The sequence below is a fragment of the Syzygium oleosum genome, unplaced genomic scaffold, assembly GCF_021117445.2.
Source record: "Syzygium oleosum isolate NSW1041296 unplaced genomic scaffold, Sole_v2.1 Sole_v2.07, whole genome shotgun sequence".
In the NCBI taxonomy this organism is placed as follows: domain Eukaryota; kingdom Viridiplantae; phylum Streptophyta; class Magnoliopsida; order Myrtales; family Myrtaceae; genus Syzygium; species Syzygium oleosum.
The window spans coordinates 374,148-394,435 of record NW_026607491.1 but is presented as its reverse complement, the minus strand read 5'-3'; the positions used below and the strand labels follow the sequence as shown (position 1 = coordinate 394,435).

General features: G+C 41.7%; 1 protein-coding gene and 1 pseudogene across 1 annotated transcript; one reads left to right on the top strand and one right to left on the bottom strand.

Annotated features, from left to right (window-relative positions):
* Positions 1-2,714: 2,714 nt before the first annotated feature.
* LOC115662577 (uncharacterized) lies at positions 2,715-3,714 on the top strand. The gene is made up of 4 exons (XM_030584710.2): positions 2,715-2,807; positions 2,905-2,985; positions 3,383-3,463; positions 3,565-3,714. Exons 1-4 carry the CDS (start codon positions 2,715-2,717, stop codon positions 3,712-3,714), a joined length of 405 nt encoding a protein of 134 aa, XP_030440570.2.
* A 193-nt stretch (positions 3,715-3,907) lies between these two features.
* LOC115662575 (uncharacterized) lies at positions 3,908-5,990 on the bottom strand (annotated as a pseudogene).
* Positions 5,991-20,288: the final 14,298 nt, after the last annotated feature.

Sequence of the window (20,288 nt, the reverse complement as noted above, 5' to 3'; positions counted from 1 at the left end):
ACACTGCGACCTCTTTCCACAACACTTCCAGGCCCGCGTAAACGTACACGCCTCAGGCCATGTTTCTTGCCCGCGTAAACGTACACGCCTCAAGCTCAAAACCTACCACCTACTACGCAACCCGCGTTAAAGTACACGCCTCAAGCTGGCAGTCTTCCGGTAATACCGGGCATTGTCCCCCATAAACGTACACGCCTCAGGACGGCACAATTTCCATGATTTCACATGCCGTACCACATACTATTTTTCATGCTTTCACACGTGCAATAATCCCTTGCCACATAACTGGTCAATCACACGTGACCCCGTGCACGCCACAATTATACACAAACCATGCTCACTCAGCATTCAGCACGACCAATTTTAATAATTAAAACAATCTGGCCCAAGCGTGCACCTAACAAACATAATTAACTCAACCAATCATACCATCACACATTTAATTTCACCACCACAATTTAATTATTTTTAAACGCACGTAAAACACAGAAATCATTATTTTTCTCCCACCAAACGACGCCAAATCGATTCCGGTCCTTCACGGGACTTTCTCACCATAAATTTTTGGTTCTAAAAATCCAACTCATGTCCCGATCGGCCCATCACGGCCCCATGAACAGTAGACCACAGCCACTGTTATTTTCGAATTTCCAATAAATATTGCCCGAGTTAAATCCTCAGGCCCGCCATAAAATTTCCACTCCCTATTCACGCAATTCCACACCTAACTTTTACCAGATTTCGCCCAAAAATCGCCCGTCGATACCCGAAGTCCTAAATTGGGTTTAGAGCGCGACTTACCCGCGTTCTAGACTATCACGGCTAGAACGGCGGTGGCACTTAATCGGGAACGGCGGCGATAGTGTACGGCTCCCGGGTGGCGGCAATCGGCTTGGGTGGCGACGGCGCGCTTGGGCGGTGTCCGGTGGAGCTCACAGCCAAAGGGGGACCGAGAGAGAGAGAAAAAGAACGGCGGCTTGGGGGGGGGGGGGGCGTGAAGCTCGGCGGTGGCGCGGCGGCGATCCGGCGGGCGTGACCGGCGGTGGTGATGGCGCGGCGGCGATGGCAAAGGGAGAGAGAGAGAGAGAGAGAGATCGGCGGAGGGGAAGGGGCTCACGGCAAGGGGAAAATTTCACGGGGAGAGGGGAGGAAAAGAAGAGAGAGAGGAGAGAGAGAAAGGGGGTCAAGGGCTTATATCCAATTTTGACCATTTTTTTGGTAATTTACCAAAATGCCCTTGCCCTTTAAAACATGTCCTTTGATAATTCTCAAGGGTAAAATGGTCTGATTCTCCGTTTCTCATCAAAATCAAGTTTTTCTGAAGGATTCGGACACAACCAAAAATTGCACGTTACATCCGCAACGTCGTCCTAACTTCCCGTTGTGACTTCCAAATTTTCCGGTGTCCGATTTGGGCTGAATTAAATAATTCAATTCTATTAAACGTAACTCGAGCGTTTCTCAAACTAACGGGTGGCTTGTTGGTGAAATTCGCTTATTCGACCCGTGACTGACACTAAATCGAGTCACGTGCAATTTATTCAGACCGTCACGACTTCGGTTGTCAATAAAATCGCGAGGATCAATTACTAGATCCGTGTGGCACGATCGTTTGGTATAGGTTCAGGATCGTTCGTCAATTCATTTCGTGGTCCAGCGGTATCACCCGCGATCCACTACTGTGACAGTGGCTAACTGACCCCTGACTATCCTTAGATCAGCTAACAATGGCTCAAAATATCACCTCGACGATTTAATAGTCGAAAGTCAATCCACGATCGAATTTTCTTTAGTCGTACGAATTTAACTCCCCGATTAGCCTTTCCTTAATGGTTAGCATCCCAGGAATGATCAGTTCCGGGCGAGAACTAACTACGAGCACATTCATAAAACTCAGTATTTTATAAATCCCAAATGGACTATTTTTCAGGATGTCACAGTTTTGTTTTTCTGGGCTTTGCCAGAAAAGGCCTCGTTACAAGTTAGGACAAGTGCCACCACATTTATGGCACTTCACCTCACCAAACCCAAGCGATGTGGGATTCGATTCATTCCTGTCCCCTTCGCCATCCTCGAAGCCTGCTGCCACTCCTTGTTCAGGCCCTCTGGCCCGGCGACCACTCCTCGCCCCTGCAAGATCGAGTTGTTATAGGCCCACCAATTTCCGCTTGGTTTGTCCCCGAACCACACACTTTCGGCTGGGCTTGGCTCTGATACCACTGTGTTGCCCAGGACCCACTCGTAATGATATTGTCTGCTTTGGGCCGAAGCCCGCACAGTTTTGTTCTCCTGGGCGTCGCCTAGAAAAGGCCTTGTTACAAGTTAGGACAAGTGCTATCACATATATGGCACTTCACCTCACCACACTCAGGCAATGTAATATCATCCTCGAAGCCTGCCAGGAGCTGCTCCTTATCCAGGCACTCTGGCCTTGGCGACCACTCCCCGCCCTTGCAAGACCAAATCGTTACAAACCTTGAGTAGCTCCTAGATAGATTGAGATCTTGATTTGGTGGTACTTAGGCTGCGGAAACTGCCATTTTGTTTTGAGTTTGTGTCATAATCCAAGGGAATGTTTATAGTATTGAAGAAAGGTATTATTAATTTGTTTCACGGTATAAAATGCAACGATATAGATCATACTTGATTAGATCTTTTAGCTAAGCCGAGCGGTGCTGGCTTTATGGTTGCAAAATTTGATTAGTGATTTGAAAATGATTGTAAATTTTAACGGCCCATGGCAGACTTTGACTTATGTAGATAGCGCTGTTTATGGTGTTCCAAGCAGTGGTGTCATGTGCCGTCAGGTATGGTTGTACATGTGGCTGGATAATTATTATCTGCGTAGTCACTGCCTCCTGTTTGCTTCGAGTATTCCCCTCCTCACAATTATCCAATTCTCAGGTCCTTAAAGAGTATGAAGTTTATGGAGATGCCGTTCTTGGAATGTATGGAAAGAAACCAACTGTGCGTGATGTGGCGAAGGTATGGATGGAGGAAATGGTTTGACTAGATTATTTCTTCTTTTGTAGTGTTCTAGGGGAGGATTTTAGTAGCCTTTGCTTTACTATGCGACTGTTGGAAAAATTTATGATCTATTAGTCTAGGCCATTTATAGCTGATATTTCAGCTATGGGCATTGTAAAGGTCACTTATCTGAGCTTGACATTGGTGGAGAGCAGTCCAGCACTAAGAGGATCTGCAATGGATATCTTTAACATCTCCCATATAGTATTTACGGCTGCAAAGCCATAATAAGCATTTGGAAGCAGATTTCTTGCTTCTCTGCTGTTGGAATGTTGCCGGGTGTGATAGATCATCTGTTTCTTGTTTGGCCAAAGATGAAGCTTTTTTTGATAATTTTATTTTTAACATGTTGCAGCCTTTCCTTGGTCTTTTCCATTCAGAGCCTGGAAAGGGTTTGTGGAAGCGGAAAGCTGATGCAGCTTTCCAGCATTGCAATGTGCATTTGCACATTAGGCTATTCGTTTAGATTATATTAAGCTTTTGTGTCTTTCAGCCTGACCATTCGATTAACTTTAATGCGGTCTTTGGACCATGTAGACGATCAAGTCTTTCTTTGAGGAGACACTCGATGCAATTCCCGACTCTGTGTTGGACGCACCTATTGCGGAGGTTCCATCCCGTTCAGAAAACCCTTTCGCTAATGCTTGCAGCCTTTTGTCTTCATTCTCCTTCAGGCGCGTACCATGAATCAAGGCTTTTTTTGAAGAACATCAACAAAGCAACGTGCTCCAACAAACATTTTTTTTTATTCAAACAATAAGCACTTCCATTACATGAAGAAACGAAACAAAGGCGTAAACAAAGTGAGATTCCTACCATGAGATTCTTCATGAACTTCGCACATAGGAGCATCAGCTTTTGCCGACTCACCAACTTTGCATCATGCGAAGCGTATTTGGAACTGTTCGCTCAAGCCAAGATGTACCATCAACAACCAAACCAAGGTGACAAGTTCTCATCCTTTACTAAGTTGTTGAGCATGCACGTATGGTCGGCAATGAATCGCAGCATACACCAACAATTCCACCCACACTTCACTCACGATCACCCATTTGGTCCCCCCAAATTTCATCAACTCTTTTGCGAGAATACACGCATCGAAAAGCACTGATTTGCTTTTGTCTCCTCTCACATCAGCAGGCTTAAAGTTTGTATCTGTACGAACATCAAGGAGATTTTGGCAGGCATCTCTGTTCGTTATTTCCGTTTTGATCTCATGAAATTTATTAAAGAACCTGTCCGCGTCAGCACAAGTGCCTCGGAACCTTATTTGGACAATCCCAGCCACCGCAGACATCATTCCAGGTTGTTTGATCATAAGATAAAGCATGTAATCTGACAAGACCTTACTGCTTTCCCGGTGGTGGTTTGTACTTTCATCTGTGTCAGTGTTGTGACAGAGTTCGGTGGCAAGGTGCCACAGTAAAAGGCTCTCACTATAATCAACATCACGGATGGATGGAAGCAAGTCTTTGCAATCTCGCCTTGTTTTAGTATTCTCCAGAGCCCATTTACCTCGAGCAGCACACATCTCTTTTATGCTTTGATAGTCATTTGCAATTGATGCCTTCCGTGTCAGCTCTTCAAAAATCAGTTCACCTAATTTTTCACTGTATTTTACTCGTCCAGACGTCAAGTCATCAAACAATTCTCCCAGAGGGATGTAACAAAGGAGTAAATTAATCCCTTTTGGCCGCTTTCTCAGCTGAGAATCTATCAAATTGTATTGGCAGACGGATTTCGACCATCTAGCATGTAGTATATCCAATGCAAATGTTGAACTTTCAAATTTGAATTTGAGGAGGAACTCGATGAAGATGCTTCCTTGAAACAAACTTCTACTATGTTCCTCAGATGTCCCTATTCTTGCAATTGTCCAGTCAGAGCAAATGAGCATACCAAGAGCTACAAATTCCAGGCCAACAGCTCCAAGGAGCAAGGCGTATGTAATCTGTACATCATATTCGTGAAAACCATGCTTGTTCAGGGCATGGAAACATGCAAAAGCAGTAACAATGGAGCCAATTGAGATAGCTCGGAAAAGGTACCCTTTTGGACAGTGAACCACGGCAGCCTTGGTATAAAGAACATCATAAAAGAAGTTGAGCTCAGCCTCAATGACCCGAAAAGCATCCTTCACGGTTCGGCTGAAGAAAAAGTCCCTGCTTCTGTTAAGTTCTTGGAAGCTGAAGATGAGATCCACAAGGCGGCCTTTGAAGGTTGTGAAGTAAAAAAATGCCGTTTCTATCACTGTTCTGTCGTCCAAATTTTTTTTACTTTCTGCTCTTACATGAGGGAAAAGAGGTTGGTCCTCCGGCAACGACAGTTCTAATACATGCCTGATAAAATCCGTCGCCTACTCCAACAAAGCAAAGTAGTTTTCCAAGAACTTGGGATAGTCTTCCCCAGGATCAGCAGGTGGGAGCAAGGAATCACGGAATTTACTGGAGCTTACAAGATACAGAGCACTGTTCGCGCTATATATTTTATGGTTCCTCCAATAAACATGAGGATGGTTGGGACAATTAGCTTGTTACTGGGAGGGATTGGTAAAACACATTGCATGCAGTGCCTAGCTGGAATAAGAGATTAAGCAAGTGCCTACCCCACAGCTCATTATCCTCGAGCGCGAAAGCTGTTATGGTGTCTGGTCCTCCGAGGTGTAGCAGAAGAAATGGAGCCCAAAAAGCCAAAAGGTCACCATATGCATCGACCTCGGAGTCTGAAGTACCACCAATGATTTGTGCTTTGGCAATGAGTCCTAAGGCATAGACAACGACTGAGTCGGCAACCAAGTAAGCTGACCACATGAGAGTTGCAAACCACCTGTTTGACCACTTCTTTCGATTGGGTGCAAATAAGATGAGAAAGACTTGTAGAGAAAGGCTCGTAAGGATTGCCCCTCGGAGATTGAGTTTCATCCATAAATTCTTGGCTTCTACAAGAATTTTCGTATTTCCCATTTGATCCTCGCTCTCTCAACGGATCCTGGAAGGAAATCTTTTATTCAGCATGAGTATTACAGTGAGGCAACAGTGATTGAATAGATATGCAAACCAGAGAATATAATAACAGAAAAGGTGACTATTGAGGGCAGAGAGTCTATAATACCTTGAAATTTATTTACCATCCGATAAGAATGAACATCTTGCTTCACGCAACTAAGTGTCAAGCAAGCATAGTTACAAAGGAGTTAGAAGCGGCAGGACTCGAGCCGAGGTCAGTATGGAGTAGGAGGACTCGGCGAGAAACTCGTGGAATGTAAATTAAAGGCATGAAAACCAGAGGGCTTTGGCTGTTGTTAGTGATGTACATTCTATTCTTTATCACACTTTGGCCTTTCTTCTCATTCAAGCATCGTCATCGCACCCGTCACTGTCTAGCATCCCTAATGATCTACCAGTTTGAAGGAGAGAGAGAGAGAGAGAGAGAGAGAGAGAGAGAGAGAGAGAGAGAGAGAGAGAGAGACTTCTTTTGTCATCTGGTGCTTCTTGTTTTTGAGCTTTAACGCTGTTTGTTTCCAATTTTAGCTTTAGCCTCATTCACGTTTCTCTCTTTTTCATTGTCCTGCATATTCTTTCCTGATGAATAAGAGCAAAAGCCAAGTCTTACAACAAACAAGAGGCCTCACAACTACTCTTCAGACATGGGCAACTTATTATCTTAAAGCATCACACAGACAGACAGAGTTAATACAGTTCAGAACATCATCCAACCTCAATCTAGTAGCTTCATTCCATCGCGACTAATGTGCAAATTAATCGCATCAAAGCAAATCGGACACTAGTTTAGAACTTCAGACGGCGAGCAACCAGAATACGAAACCAAAGCATAAAATTCGATGAAATGCAAATCCAGTCCCTAACCTTTTGCACTAAAACTGATCAACAACAAAGAGAAATTTGAAAAATCACGATGAACACCGTTTGCTCGTGACTTTGAGCCCGGAATTGGAGGCGTCCAAGAACACTGTTGGAAAATTCTAAGATCCATTAGTCTAGGCCATTTATAGCTGACGTTTCCAGCTATGGACATTGTATAGGTCACATATGTGAGTGTTACCTAGTCGAGAGTAGTCAAGCATCGAGAGGATCTGTCAATGATAAATGTTAAATCTCACGTATAGTATTTATTGATGCAAAGCCATCATTAGCATTTGGTGTAAGAGTTTTTCTACTATGGGCTATATTAATTGAGATTGTAATTAACTGTTTACGGGCTTGATCTAATAAGATTGGATATAAAGATTCTTAATCAATTAGATATTGGCCTGGCTATGTGTGGGCCAAGTTGAGCCTGGCCCATAATGAGAGGACCCGGCTGAAAACTTTATAAACAGCGCTGGAAGTCTCCCCTCTAACCTGAACCTCTCATAACCACCTCACATACGAAAATTGAGAGAGAAATCTCTTGTGAGGGGCGATCTCATTGCGCCAGGGATCCAGAGGATAATAGAGGAGAAGAGCTCCGGCACCGTTCGTTGTCATTCCGTATCCATAGGTGATGGACAACAAAATAAGTGCATAAATCTCTTCTATCCTTTACTGTGCTTCTATTTCCTTGATATGGTGTTCCTAGGGCGGTCGGACCGTACAAGCGGTCCCACTGGTACGACAGCCTACATTTGGAAGCAGATTTCCTGCTTCTCTGCTGTTGGAATGCTGCTGGGTGTGATCATCTGTTTCTTATTTGGCCAATATGAAGCTTTTCTCAATAATCATATTGTTAACATGTGGCAGCATTTGCTTGGTCTTTTCCATTCGGAGCCTGAAAATGGTTTGTGGAAGTGGAAGCGGGAAGCGGAAAGCTCCATCGATAAATAGTTTGTTAACATGATGCAGCTTTCCGTTAGTACATTAGTCTATTCGTTTCAATTATATCGTGTCTTATAAGTCTGACCATTCGATTAACTTTGATGCGGTCTTTGTACCTTGTAGATGATGAAGTCTTTCTTTAAGGAGACACTTGATGCAATTCCCGACTCTGTGTTGGACGCTCCTATTGCAGAGGTTCCGTTCGGTTCAAAAGACCCTTTCTCTAACATACGAGATGTGCTGCCTCCTCCACACAAGGAAAGAGAACGAGGTGTTATATGCATAATCATTTTTTTCTTTGTGCAACAGCTCTCTCAGATATCTTTTAATTCCAAAATGGATAGGCAAAGGAGAGAGATTAGTTAGTTAGGCAAAATGGATATCTGCACTGTCCTCCCATGTACCGTTTGTGATTAGGCACTATATAATCAAACAAGTAGTCATGGTTGTTTTGTCTGTATCGAATGGTATTTGCAATTTTCACGTTGTTCGTGTTGTTTTTGGAAGTAATCATGAGGCTCTTAAGACAAGTAGTCTCATCTCCTCCCCACACTAGCCAAAAAGAGGTGAGCGTAGTAGCTGCAATCATGTTTAGCTGTTCAGATCTATCCAGCAGAGGCTTTTGTGAGAGCAACTGAATTCCCAACAACCATCATCTCTTTTTTAGAGAGACAAAAGAAGTATCATCCTACAGAAGTTATTAGTGATTTTGAAAACTCCATTTCTCTATGTTGTACTTCCTATCGAATTAGTTAATGGAGCTTAATCTCATGCGATTAAACTACATGGGTCATTGGAACAAAATCGAAAGACAAACATGGGCCCCAGGAAGAGGCTAAAAGAAATATGTCCTTTCATTAGAGAAGTGGAAAGGCCTCAATTTGTTTGATCCAAATGGAAATTAAAATTGCGTCCGTCCAATTATTTTAGAAGAAAAGTGTGAGCAGATGGGCCCGTTTATCGATGATTGCGTATCCCGACCGTGCATGGAAGATTTTTTTTTTCATTTTTATTATGTTGGTCTAGGAGAATGGAAGATCTACTCGAACAAAGCTATAAAATCTTCTGATTTTCACGCAACTGAGTGTCAAGCAATGCGTACTTATAAAGGAGTTCAAAATGACAGGACTCGAGCTGAGGTCAGTATGGAGTAGGAGGAGCTGGCGAGAAACTCGTGGAATGTGTAAATTAAAGGCATGAAAACCAGAACACTTTGGCTGTTGTTGCTTGTTAGTGATGTACATTCTTTTATTTATCACACTTTAGCCTGTCTTTTTTTATCTCTAGCCTCTCTTCTCATTCAGTCATCGCTCCTGTCACTTTCCATTATCCCTCAGGAGATGATGTACCAGTTTGAAGTTGAGAGATCGAGAGAGAGAGAGATCTGGCAATTATCTTTGTTTTCCTTCCTTTTCTTTTGTCATCTGGTGATTCTTGCTGTCGAGCTTTAACGTTGTTTGTTTCCAATTTTAGCTTTAGCCTCATTTACATTTCGGCCTTTTTCATATTCTTGCAGGTTCTATTCTTTCCTGATGAATGAGAACAAAAGCCCAGGCTTAAAACACACGAGAGGCCTCACAACTTCTCTTCAGACATCGACAACTTATTATCTTGAAGCATCGCACGATGGACAGAGTTAAGACAGTTCAGAACATCATCCAACCTCAATGTAGTAGATTCATTCCTTCGCAACAAATGTGCAAATTAACCACATCAAAGCAAATCGGACACTGGTTCAGAGCTTCAGATGGCGAGCAACCAGAATACCAAACCAAAGCACAAATTCGAAGCAATGCATATCCAGTCTCTAACCTTTTGCACTAAACCTGATCAACAACAAAGAGAAATTTGAAAAATCAGGATGAGAACTGTTTGCGCGTGACTTCAAGCCTGGAATTGGAGGCGCCAAAGAACACCGTTGGAAAAATCTAAGATCCATTAGTCTAGGCCAGTTATAGCTGATGTTTCAGCTATGGGCATTGTAGAGGTAACTTATGTGAGCGTTACCTTGTCAAGAGGAGTCCGGCACCGAGAGGATGTAATGGATATCTTTAAAATCTTGCACATAGTATTTATTGCCGCAAAGCCATCATTAGCATTTGGAAGCCGAACTCCTGCTCCTCTGCTGTTGGAATGTTGCAGGGTGTGATAGATTGATCATCTGTTTCTTATTTGGCCAATATGAAATTGTATTGTTAACATGTTGCAGCCTTTGCTTGGTCTTTTCCATTCGGAGCCTGGAAATGGTTTGTTGAAGTAGAAAGTTGATGCAGTTTTGCATTTGTACTTTAGTGTGTTCGTTTCGACTATATCATGTCTTATAGCCTGACCATTTGATTAACTTTAATGCAGTCTTTGTAACTTGTAGACAACGAAGTCTTTCTTTGAGGAGACACCCGATGCAATCCACTGCTCTGTGTTGGACACACCTATTGCTGAGATTCCGTCCGGTTCGGAAAACCCTTTACGCCAAAGTACAGGATGTGCTGCCTCCTCCATACAAGGGAAGAGAACAGAAGGTGTTATATGTATTGTCATTCTTTTGCTTGGGCAACAGCTCTCTCAAGTATCTTTCAATTCCAAAGTGGAATGGGAAAGGAGAGAGATCAGGCAGTTAGGTCATCTGTTGCAAACTATTTTAGGAGGTGGTCTGTCTGCACTGTCATCCCCATGTCCCATTTGTGATCAACTACTGTATAGTCAAACTGTTGTTCTGGAGCCATCATCTCTTTTGGTTAATTAGAGAGACAAAGAAGTATATCATCCTAGGGAAGTCATTAGTGACTTCAAACTTCATCACGTTATCCTGTATTTTCGATCGAATAAGCCGATACGGGTCATTGGAATAGAATCAAAAGACAAATATGGACCGTATGAGAAGCTAAGAAGGATATCTATTGCCTTTCATTAGAGAATAGGAAAGGCATCTACTTGTTTGTTTGATCCAATGTATAATTTTCATTTGAACCTGTTGCGGAACAATACCAAGAGATGCACAAATAGAAAGGATGAAAGCAAAATCGAATTGCACGAGACACAAGATATACGTGGAAACCCAAAATGCGAAAAACCACGGAGAGAGAGAGAGAGAGAGAGAGAGAGAGAGAGAGAGAGAGAGAGGGGGTTTCACTATCTTCATCAACAAGTACAATAATACAATCCAAAGGCTCAAAAACCACTTGGTGAGCAGCAAGATCTAAAGATCTAACAAGAAGATAGAAAGAACAAAGAAGGGAGAGAATGTGGAGGCTAGGTTAGTAGATGCATTGTGTAACATATCCCTTTTATAGTCCCCCTTCAAAAAACCTTACAATAAATGTGCATGGTCCAAAATACCCTTATTATCAATTTGAAAGTCAAACTCAACAAATCTCCACATTGACTTCAAATCTCCAGAGCGTTATATCAAATGCCACAAGACCTCTCTCCCTCACCATCAAGAGTGACCACACAAGACCACCCCAAAACAGCGGAATCGACAATGCACACCCCTAAGCCTACATGAGCGTACTCGGTGTAGGATACAAGGGATGAAACACCTACTTCGCTTAGGCAACTCAAATGGTGAAAACACCAATCAAGTCCAAGCAATGCTTGAACTTTGTCAAAGAAACTGGTTTAGTCAACATATCTGCCGGGTTATTTGCCGTAGGTACTTTCTTCATCATAATCGTACCCTCAGCGACCTCATCATGCACAAAGTGATACCGGATGTCGACATGTTTCATTCTCTCGTGATACATTGCGTTCTTAGTCAACTGTATCGCACTTTGGTTATCGCAAAAGTTAATAGAGGCTCCTTCCTACTTCACTCCAAGTTCTGTAATCAAATGCTTCAACCAAAAAGCTTCCTTTGCTGCTTCCGTCGCTGCCACGTACTCTGCTTCGATGGTAGACAAGGCAACTGTGTCCTGCAAGGTTGCTCTCCAACTAACCACGAAACCACCAAGTATATAAACATAACCTGTCAAAGATCTCCTTTTGTCACGATCACTTGCATAGTTAGAATCAACGAAACCAACAACCGAATGTCCTATATCACAACTTCTATCAAAGACCAAACCCATATCTGAGGTACCCCGGATGTACCAAAGAATCCATTTCACGACTTGCCAGTGAGCTTTACCTGGATGTGTCATATACCTGCTTACAATACTAATAGCCTGAGAAATATCTCGACGAGTGCAAACCATATCATATATGAGACTACCCACAGCACTAGAATATGGAACTCGAGACATTTCTTCTTCCTCTTCTTTGGTTTTAGGCGACAAAGAAGCCAAAAGAATAAAATGGGATGCCAAAGGAGTACTTATCGGTTTGGCATTTTTTATGTCAAAGCGCTCAAGAATTTTCTCAATATACATCTTCCGCGAAAGGTATAACTTTCCAACCTGTTTGTCTTTGCGAATCTCCATACCTAGAATCTTCTTGACAGCTCCAAAATCCTTCATCTCAAACTCCCTGTTAAGCTGCCTCTTCAACCGTTGTATCTCTAACATGTTCTTCATTGCAATAAGCATGCCATTCACATACAGCATCAAATAAATAAAAGAACCGTCATGTAATCTCCTATAGTACACCTAGTATAAAATGCAATGATATAGATCATACTTTAATAGATCATTAGCTAAGTTGAGCGGTGCTCACTTCATGGTTGCAAAATTTGATGAAACTGATTGTAAATGTTAACAGCCCATGGCAGACTTTGGTGTATGTAGACAGTGCTGTTTATGATGTTCCAAGCAGTGGTGTCACACGCCGTCAGGTATAGTTGTACATGTGGCTGGATGATTATTATCTGCTTAGTCACTGCCTCCTGTTTGCTTCGAGCATTCCCCTCCTCACAATTATCCAATTCTCAGGTCCTTAAAGAGTATGAAGTTTATGGAGATGATGTTCTTGGAATGTATGGAAAGAAACCAACTGTGCGTGATGTGGGGAATATATGGACGGAGGAAATGGTTTGACTAGATTATTTCTTCTTTTGTAGTGTTCTAGGGGGGGGGGGGGGGGTGGAGATTTTAGTGGCCTTTGCTTTACTATGCGATTGTTGGAAAAATTTAAGATCCATTAGTCTAGGCCATTTATAGCTGATATTTCAGCTATGGGTATTGTAAAGGTCACTTATCTGAGCTTGACATTGGTGGAGATTAGTCCAGCACCGAGAGGATCTGCAATGGATATCTTAAAAATCTCCCATATAGTATTTACTGCTGCAAAGCCATAATTAGCATTTGGAAGCAGATTTCCTGCTTCTGTGCCGTTGGAATGTTGCCGGCTGTGATAGATCATCTTATTCTTGTTTGGCCAAAGATGAAGCTTTTTTTGATAATTTTATTTTTAACATGTTGCAGCCTTTGATTGGTCTTTCCCATTCGGAGCCTAGAAATGGTTTGTGGAAGCGGAAAGCTGATGTAGCTTTCCAACATTGCACTGTACGTTTGTACATTAGGCTATTCGTTTCGATTATATCAAACTTTTGTGTCTTTCAGCCTGACCATTAGATTAACTTTAATGCGGTCTTTGGACCTTGTGGACGATGAAGTCTTTCTTTGAGGCGACTCGATGCAATTCCCGACTCTGTGTTGGACGCACTATTGCGGAGGTTCCGTCCGGTTCAGAAAACCCTTCCGCTAATATACGAGATGCGCTGCCTCCTCCATACAAGGAAAGAGAAAAGGAGGTGTTGTATGCATAATCATTCTTTTGTTTGTGCATCAGCTCTCTTAGATATCTTTTAATTCCAAAGCTGATAGGAAAAGGAGAGAGATTTGCAACTATTTTGGGAGGTGGCCTGTCTGCACTGTCATCCCATGTCCCATTTGTGATCCTGTACGGCATAATCAAACAAGTGGTCATGGTTATTTTGTCTGTATCACCTGGTATATGCAATTTTCACATTGTTTTTGTTGGTTTTGAAGTAATCATGGGGTTCTTAAGACAAGTAGTCTCATTTTTTCCCCACACTTGCCAAAAAGAGGTGGACTGAATTCCCAAGAGCCGTAATCTCTTTTGGTTAATTAGAAAGAGAAAGAAGTATCATCCTAAAGAAGTTAATAGTGATTTCAAGAACTTCATCACGCTATCGTGTATTTCTGATCAAATAAAATGTGTAGCTTAATTTAATGCGATTGGATATCAAGGCCTGTCTAGGACTGGGCTGTCTGCATGCGTTGAGGTACTAGTCAGGCACTGTTGTTAGAATCGGATAGTTGATAGCTTTTTTAAAAAAGAAGACTAGTAATATGATCAAGCACGTGCACACTTACAGTAGCATGGAGTTTAGCTCGGAGCTATTAAATGAATTATGTATGAAGTAGGGCATAGTGAGACACTACACTAGTACCAGCGAAGTACAATAGGTTGCAGAGTTGATGAGCGAACACTACTAAAAACTCCCCATAAAATTCTCTTTAGTGCCGGTATGGTAGGAAATTCCTAGCGATGCAGTTAGTAACGGCAAGCTAGATTCCCTTCGACTATGGTTGAGTGTTGAACCCCAAATAAGTGTGGTCAGGTAAAATTGCTGATTATTTATTTTTAAAATATTTGGTTCCCATAATATGTTTGAGTGAGTGATGATAAGCTCGATGCGAGGGTAAAGAAATGCATATTTCTAAGTTATGTACAAGTTGAGCGGGGCTATTGGTTGTGGTGCTCGAAATTAAATTTTACCTATTGTTAGCAGAAAATTTACAATTGACAAGTCTCTAATACTTTTGGATATGAGTGATTGTGGCAGTGTTTATAAAAATTTGGACAATTTTCAACTCAGGATGGAGTTGCTACTAGAAACTGTTGAGGTAAAGGGTACTTGCTTGGTAATTGACACATATGGCAAGGCTCCACCTGTAGAGCCAATAGAGATTAGAGCTGCCAACTTTGACAAGGTTGGAGTTTTATCTTTTGATGGCCAATGATGCAACGGTGGTGGTGCTGGCGAATTCTTGTGTGGCGGTTAATTTTGCAGGTAGAGTTAATGTCTTGATTAGGTCCATGGTTACGGTAAAATTCAATTGCAGCTTGGACTTGGAAGATCTCTATGGCGACTGAGCCCATGAGGGGTTGTGGGAGAGTAACAATTATCAAGTTCGGCGAAGCGATTGTAACTTGATTCAAACATTGAGCCAAGGTAGAGATTGTTATAATATATCTCAAAGTTGAGCCCGTGAGCGGAACCTAATTTAATAGTGTGCAAAAATGAGACCTGACGTGCAACTCTCGAATGTGACATGCTAAAAGAGTTCAGGACTAATCTTCCTAACAAAACAAGGAAATCACTTTCCTCGTTCGATTTAGAAGACGGCCACAAGGTGTCCCAATCTAGTTGGAAATATATATTAATATTCAAGCTTGGGTTTTGGTCTTCATGCCGCTGGTACATAGTGGCGCACCTTGCATGTGCAATGGTTGCGCACAAAAAGGTACGGCTCATTCGTGAATTACAACATGAAGCAATCTGAGGGTGTTGAAGCCGATTGAATTTTGTGGGTAAGATTTTGTGTACTACTTTGTGAGATTGAGAGAAATTATTTCGCGAGTAATTGTAACAACTAAACACCGTGCGAGCTATTGGGTAAAGTTGGGGGTTTGGGAAATACTGAAAGTGTTTGAGTTAACTTGAGGGTAGTTATAATCTCCATCGTATTGCTTGATTTATGGTGAAATCCTGTGCTGCTCTCTTCATGGAGTGGGCCACGTCAACCGAACAACGTAAATCCAATGTCCAATTTATTTCCTTTTTGTCTTTATTTTATTATTCAATCGTGTGTTTTTTTGCAACACCTTGTTCCTATAGTAAATTCAACTTGGTCGTACAAGAAGAAAAACGTTACCTTGAGGTGTTCAAGGAAAACATAATCCAAATGAAATCAAACGAAGGTTCATCAGTTTGGTTTTGGTGGGGGAGTAAAAAGAATCAACCAATTGGCTTGGCTTACTTGCGGTTTACGTATTCCCCATTCTCAACCAGAACACTGTTAAACAGCCACGGACATTTCAGCATTTACATTGTTATGATCATTTAGATGAAGAATATGTATTTATTAGACGAGGCGACCGATATTGTCTAATTTCTTACTTACAAATGTACTTTCTATTAACGGTACAACATTGAACTTGCTATCCGAACTTTAAATCAGAGCCCTTGGAGGTAATCAGTGTGGAGGAGCTTCTCTCCTTTGGTTCCCAGAAGCGTACGTATATCATAGAAATTGAACAGCTGGAGTTTACAGGGAAGGACACTTTTTTTTTTTTAACAATGTGCAGTCGGAGCGAATCAGCACACTTAGTACAAGAAGAAGCGAAACAAAGGTGTAAAAAGGGTGAGGTGAGATCCCCCAGCCTCAGATTTTCGGTGGAATTTGCTGGTGGAGAGCCCTCACCCTTTGCCGGCTCGTCAACTTACGCTAATTAATTTCGAACAATCGGTCTTCCTCTGGAAACTTGACTATTCCCATATGTCGATATAAGCCAAGCTGTGCCATCAATAGCCAAACCAAGGTGACAGAAAATGTAAAAGGAAGAGATTGGAGAATTTTGTATATGTTGTAATAATTATCTGTACATGTACATGCCACTATTTATAGTGCAAAAGGAAATCAAAGAAAGAATAAAATATAATACATTCTGATACATTTTCCTATTTTATCTTAATTGACAGAATCAATCATTTCTCAATTCCGTGATTAGAATCGTAATCACGGACCGCATCATATCTTTCTCCAACACTCCCCCTCAAGCTGGTGGCTTATATATGTCAAAGACACCTAGCTTGCTCAGTAGATATGCATGATGTCTCTTACACAAGGGCTTGGTGAAAATGTCTGCAGGCTGCTCCACAGTTTTGATTCCTCGAGTTGTGATCATCCCTTCTTGAATTTTTTCTCGAGTAAAATGACAATCAACTTCTATATGTTTTGTCCTTTCATGAAAAACTGGGTTTGCTGCTAATTTTAATGCTGCATCATTATCACAAAACAGTTCACTTGCTCCATTAATTTGTACTCCGAGATCCGATAATAAACCTCGTATCCAAACTATCTCGCAAATGGTTTTAGCCATAGCTCGATATTCCGATTCAGCTGATGATAGAGAGACAGTCGATTGTTTCTTTGTCTTCCATGAGATCAAAGAATTTCCCAATTTAATGCAAAAGCCAGTGATAGATCTTCTGGTCATGGGACAAGTCGCATAATCTGTATCACAATAAGCCATCATTTTCATATCGCAATCACGAGACAATAGGATTCTAAGTCCTGGACACCCTTTCAAATATCTCACGACTTTTAGCGCTGCATCCATATGAGACTGCTTCGGATTATGCATAAATTGACTGAGTATCTGCATTGCATAACATATATCGGGCCTGGTCATGGTGAGATAAATCAACTTTACAACGAGTCGCTGATATCTTGATGGATCTTTAAGTAATGGGTCTTCATCCGATGACGATAAGCTCTTATCATATTCAAGCGTTGTGAGCTTGACATTCTATTCAACAGGAATAATGGCTGGTTTACACCCCGATAATCCTGCTTCTGATATGATCTCCAAAACAAATTTCCACTGGCTTAGACATATTCCTTTGTCTGATCTGGCTATTTCAATACCAAGAAAATATTTAGGAGGTCCCAAATCTTTGATATGGAAAGTAGATCGCAAATAATCCTTGAATTCTCTGACAGCAGAATCATCATTTCCCATAACAAGTATATCATCAACGTATATTAACAAATAAATTGATGAAGTACCTTTGGTCCATGTGAATAGAGCATAATCATGCCTAGAATGCTTAAAACCTGCATTTGTAAGTGCAGTGGTGAACTTGGCATACCATTGTCGAGAAGCCTGTTTGAGTCCATACAAGGATTTACGGAGACGACATGCCCGAGACTCCCCCTGTCTGCGTAAACCCTGTGGGAGGTCCATGTATATTTCTTCGTCCAGATCACCGTGAAGAAAAGCATTATGGACATCCATCTGATGTAATTTCCAATTACGGAAAGCAGCGACTGATAAAAAAGATCGTATAGTAACCTCTTTAGCAACTGGAGAAAAAGTTTCGTGATAATCAAAACCTTCTCGTTGCGTAAATCCTTTAGCAACTAGCCGAGCTTTGTAACGTTCAATGGAACCATCTGCCTTGTATTTAATTTTATATACCCATTTGCAGCCAATAGGTTTCCTGTGCGGAGGCAGCGGAACTATGTCCCAAGTATGATTATCCATGAGAGCACCTAACTCGGCTTCCATGGCCTATCTCCATCGTGGGTCACATACTACTTCTTCATAAGATGAAGGTTCCTGTTCCTCAGATATGCAACTAATACAACATATGTATTCTGCTGACAATCAATTAAAGGACACATAGGAAGATACAGGATATTGTGTACCTGGAGAATCCAACGTGGAGCATATGTAGTCCTTTGTCCATGTAGGTGGACGAACATGACGTCTAGAACGCCGTGGTGGCTCTTCTATTGGTTGTTCTAATGATGAGGGAGATGATTGATCAATATCCTGTTGTGGGGATGGAATCGATAGATCTTCCTCTTCGCAGTGCTGCACAGATGGTTCTACTGCTTGATTTGAGTATTCAGGGACTGTTGTTGTGTGGTCTGGTGAGACAACAAGGTATGGTGAAGTCATAGATAATTCTTCTTCGATAAGAATTGGTGATGTTTTGATCCGACATGTCTGTTTGAGAAGAATTTGTCGATTCTGAAATGGAAATATATCTTCACGGAAAATAACATCCCTACTAACAAAAAAACGCCCTGTAGATATTTCCATAACCCTATAGCCTTTCTGGAGAAGAGAATATCCCATGAATACACATCGAAGAGCCCGAGGATCCATTTTGTCACGAGGGCCCACATTTGTTGCATAACACAGACAACCAAAAACTCTTAGATGTTCAATTTTCGGCGGTTTGCCGAAAAGCATTTCAAAGGGAGACCGTCCTTCAAGAATTCTAGTTGGCATACGATTAATCAAATAAGCTGCCGTGACCACACAATCACCCCAATAGGTTTCAGGAATAGAGGCTTGGTATTTGAGAGCTCGAGCTACTTCTAAGAGATGTCGATGTTTGCGCTCTACAATCCCATTTTGCTGAGGAGTGTATGTGCATGAAGTTTCATGAAGTATCCCATGAGAAGTAAGGAAAGTTTTGCATTCTGTAGTGAAAAACTCGCGTCCATTGTCTGTGCGAATTCTATGGACAGATTTATCGAATTGATTTTTGATCAAGGAAAAGAAATTCGACAGGTTAGAAAATGTCTGACTCTTGGATTGCATGAGGAAAACCCAAGTGGCACGAGTGTAATCATCGACAATAGTTAGAAAAAAACGAGACCCATCACGATTTGGAGTGTGATAGGGACCCAAGATATCTATATGAAGTAGAGAGAATGCATTGGTAGCTCGAGACGTACTTGTCGGAAAAGGTGTACGCGATTGTTTTGCCAAAGGACAAATTGAACAGTTTGGATAAGGAAAACGAGCACTATGACCCAGTCGTTGATGAGAAAGGAAATTTTTATTGATGGTAGTAGCATTACATGAAATGCCTTTATTGAATAATGACATATCAAAATCCCTTGGGAAGTTTATCCAAAAATAAAGTCCTTGTGCAACACTACCCAAGCCCATCATTTTGCCAGTCGAATGGTCCTGAAATAAACAGTTTTCCGAATTGAATATTAGTCGACAAGAGTTATCTTCACAGATCTTGGAAACTGATATGAGATTGAATTCAAATTCAGGAATATAGAGAACATTTTTAAGGATAATGTTCGGAGAAAGATGAACTGTTCCGATTTTGGTAACATGAGTGACATTACCATTGGGAAGACGAACAGATGCATTAGGATGGGCTATTTTCTGGTGGTCCGAAAAGATTTTTTTATCACAGATTATGTGGTCACTAGCACCCGAGTCGATTATCCATGCATCAACTGAAATAATATCATCCTTGGGAAAAGTAGTACCTGAGAAACTTGCACCCTGGTCTGCAACCTTTAATTGATTTAATGCCCTCATAATATGCTGGTACTGATCATTGGTAATAGTTTGATTTGCCCCTTGTGCCGAAACCTGATAAGCAGAAAAATCCTTCTCTCTTTTTTCTTTGTCACCCGGTTTTCCATGCAATTTCCAGCAGGTATCAATAGTGTGATGTGGGCCTTTACAATAATCACAATATTTACCTTTATTTTTAAAATTCTGTCCATTTCCTCTAGTTGACGTGGCACTCCGTGGGCCACTATATGATTTGAAGATTGGAGCTGACGTGGCCTGATGAGGTCCGCTTGATTCGCCCGTGTTGATGATGGGATAGGAGCCGTCTGATCTTTTCCTTTGATCTGGGCCGTCTGTCCTCATAACCCCAACTTTTGGGTTGTCTTCTTCCATGTGATTAGGGTGTCTTGCATTTGGACC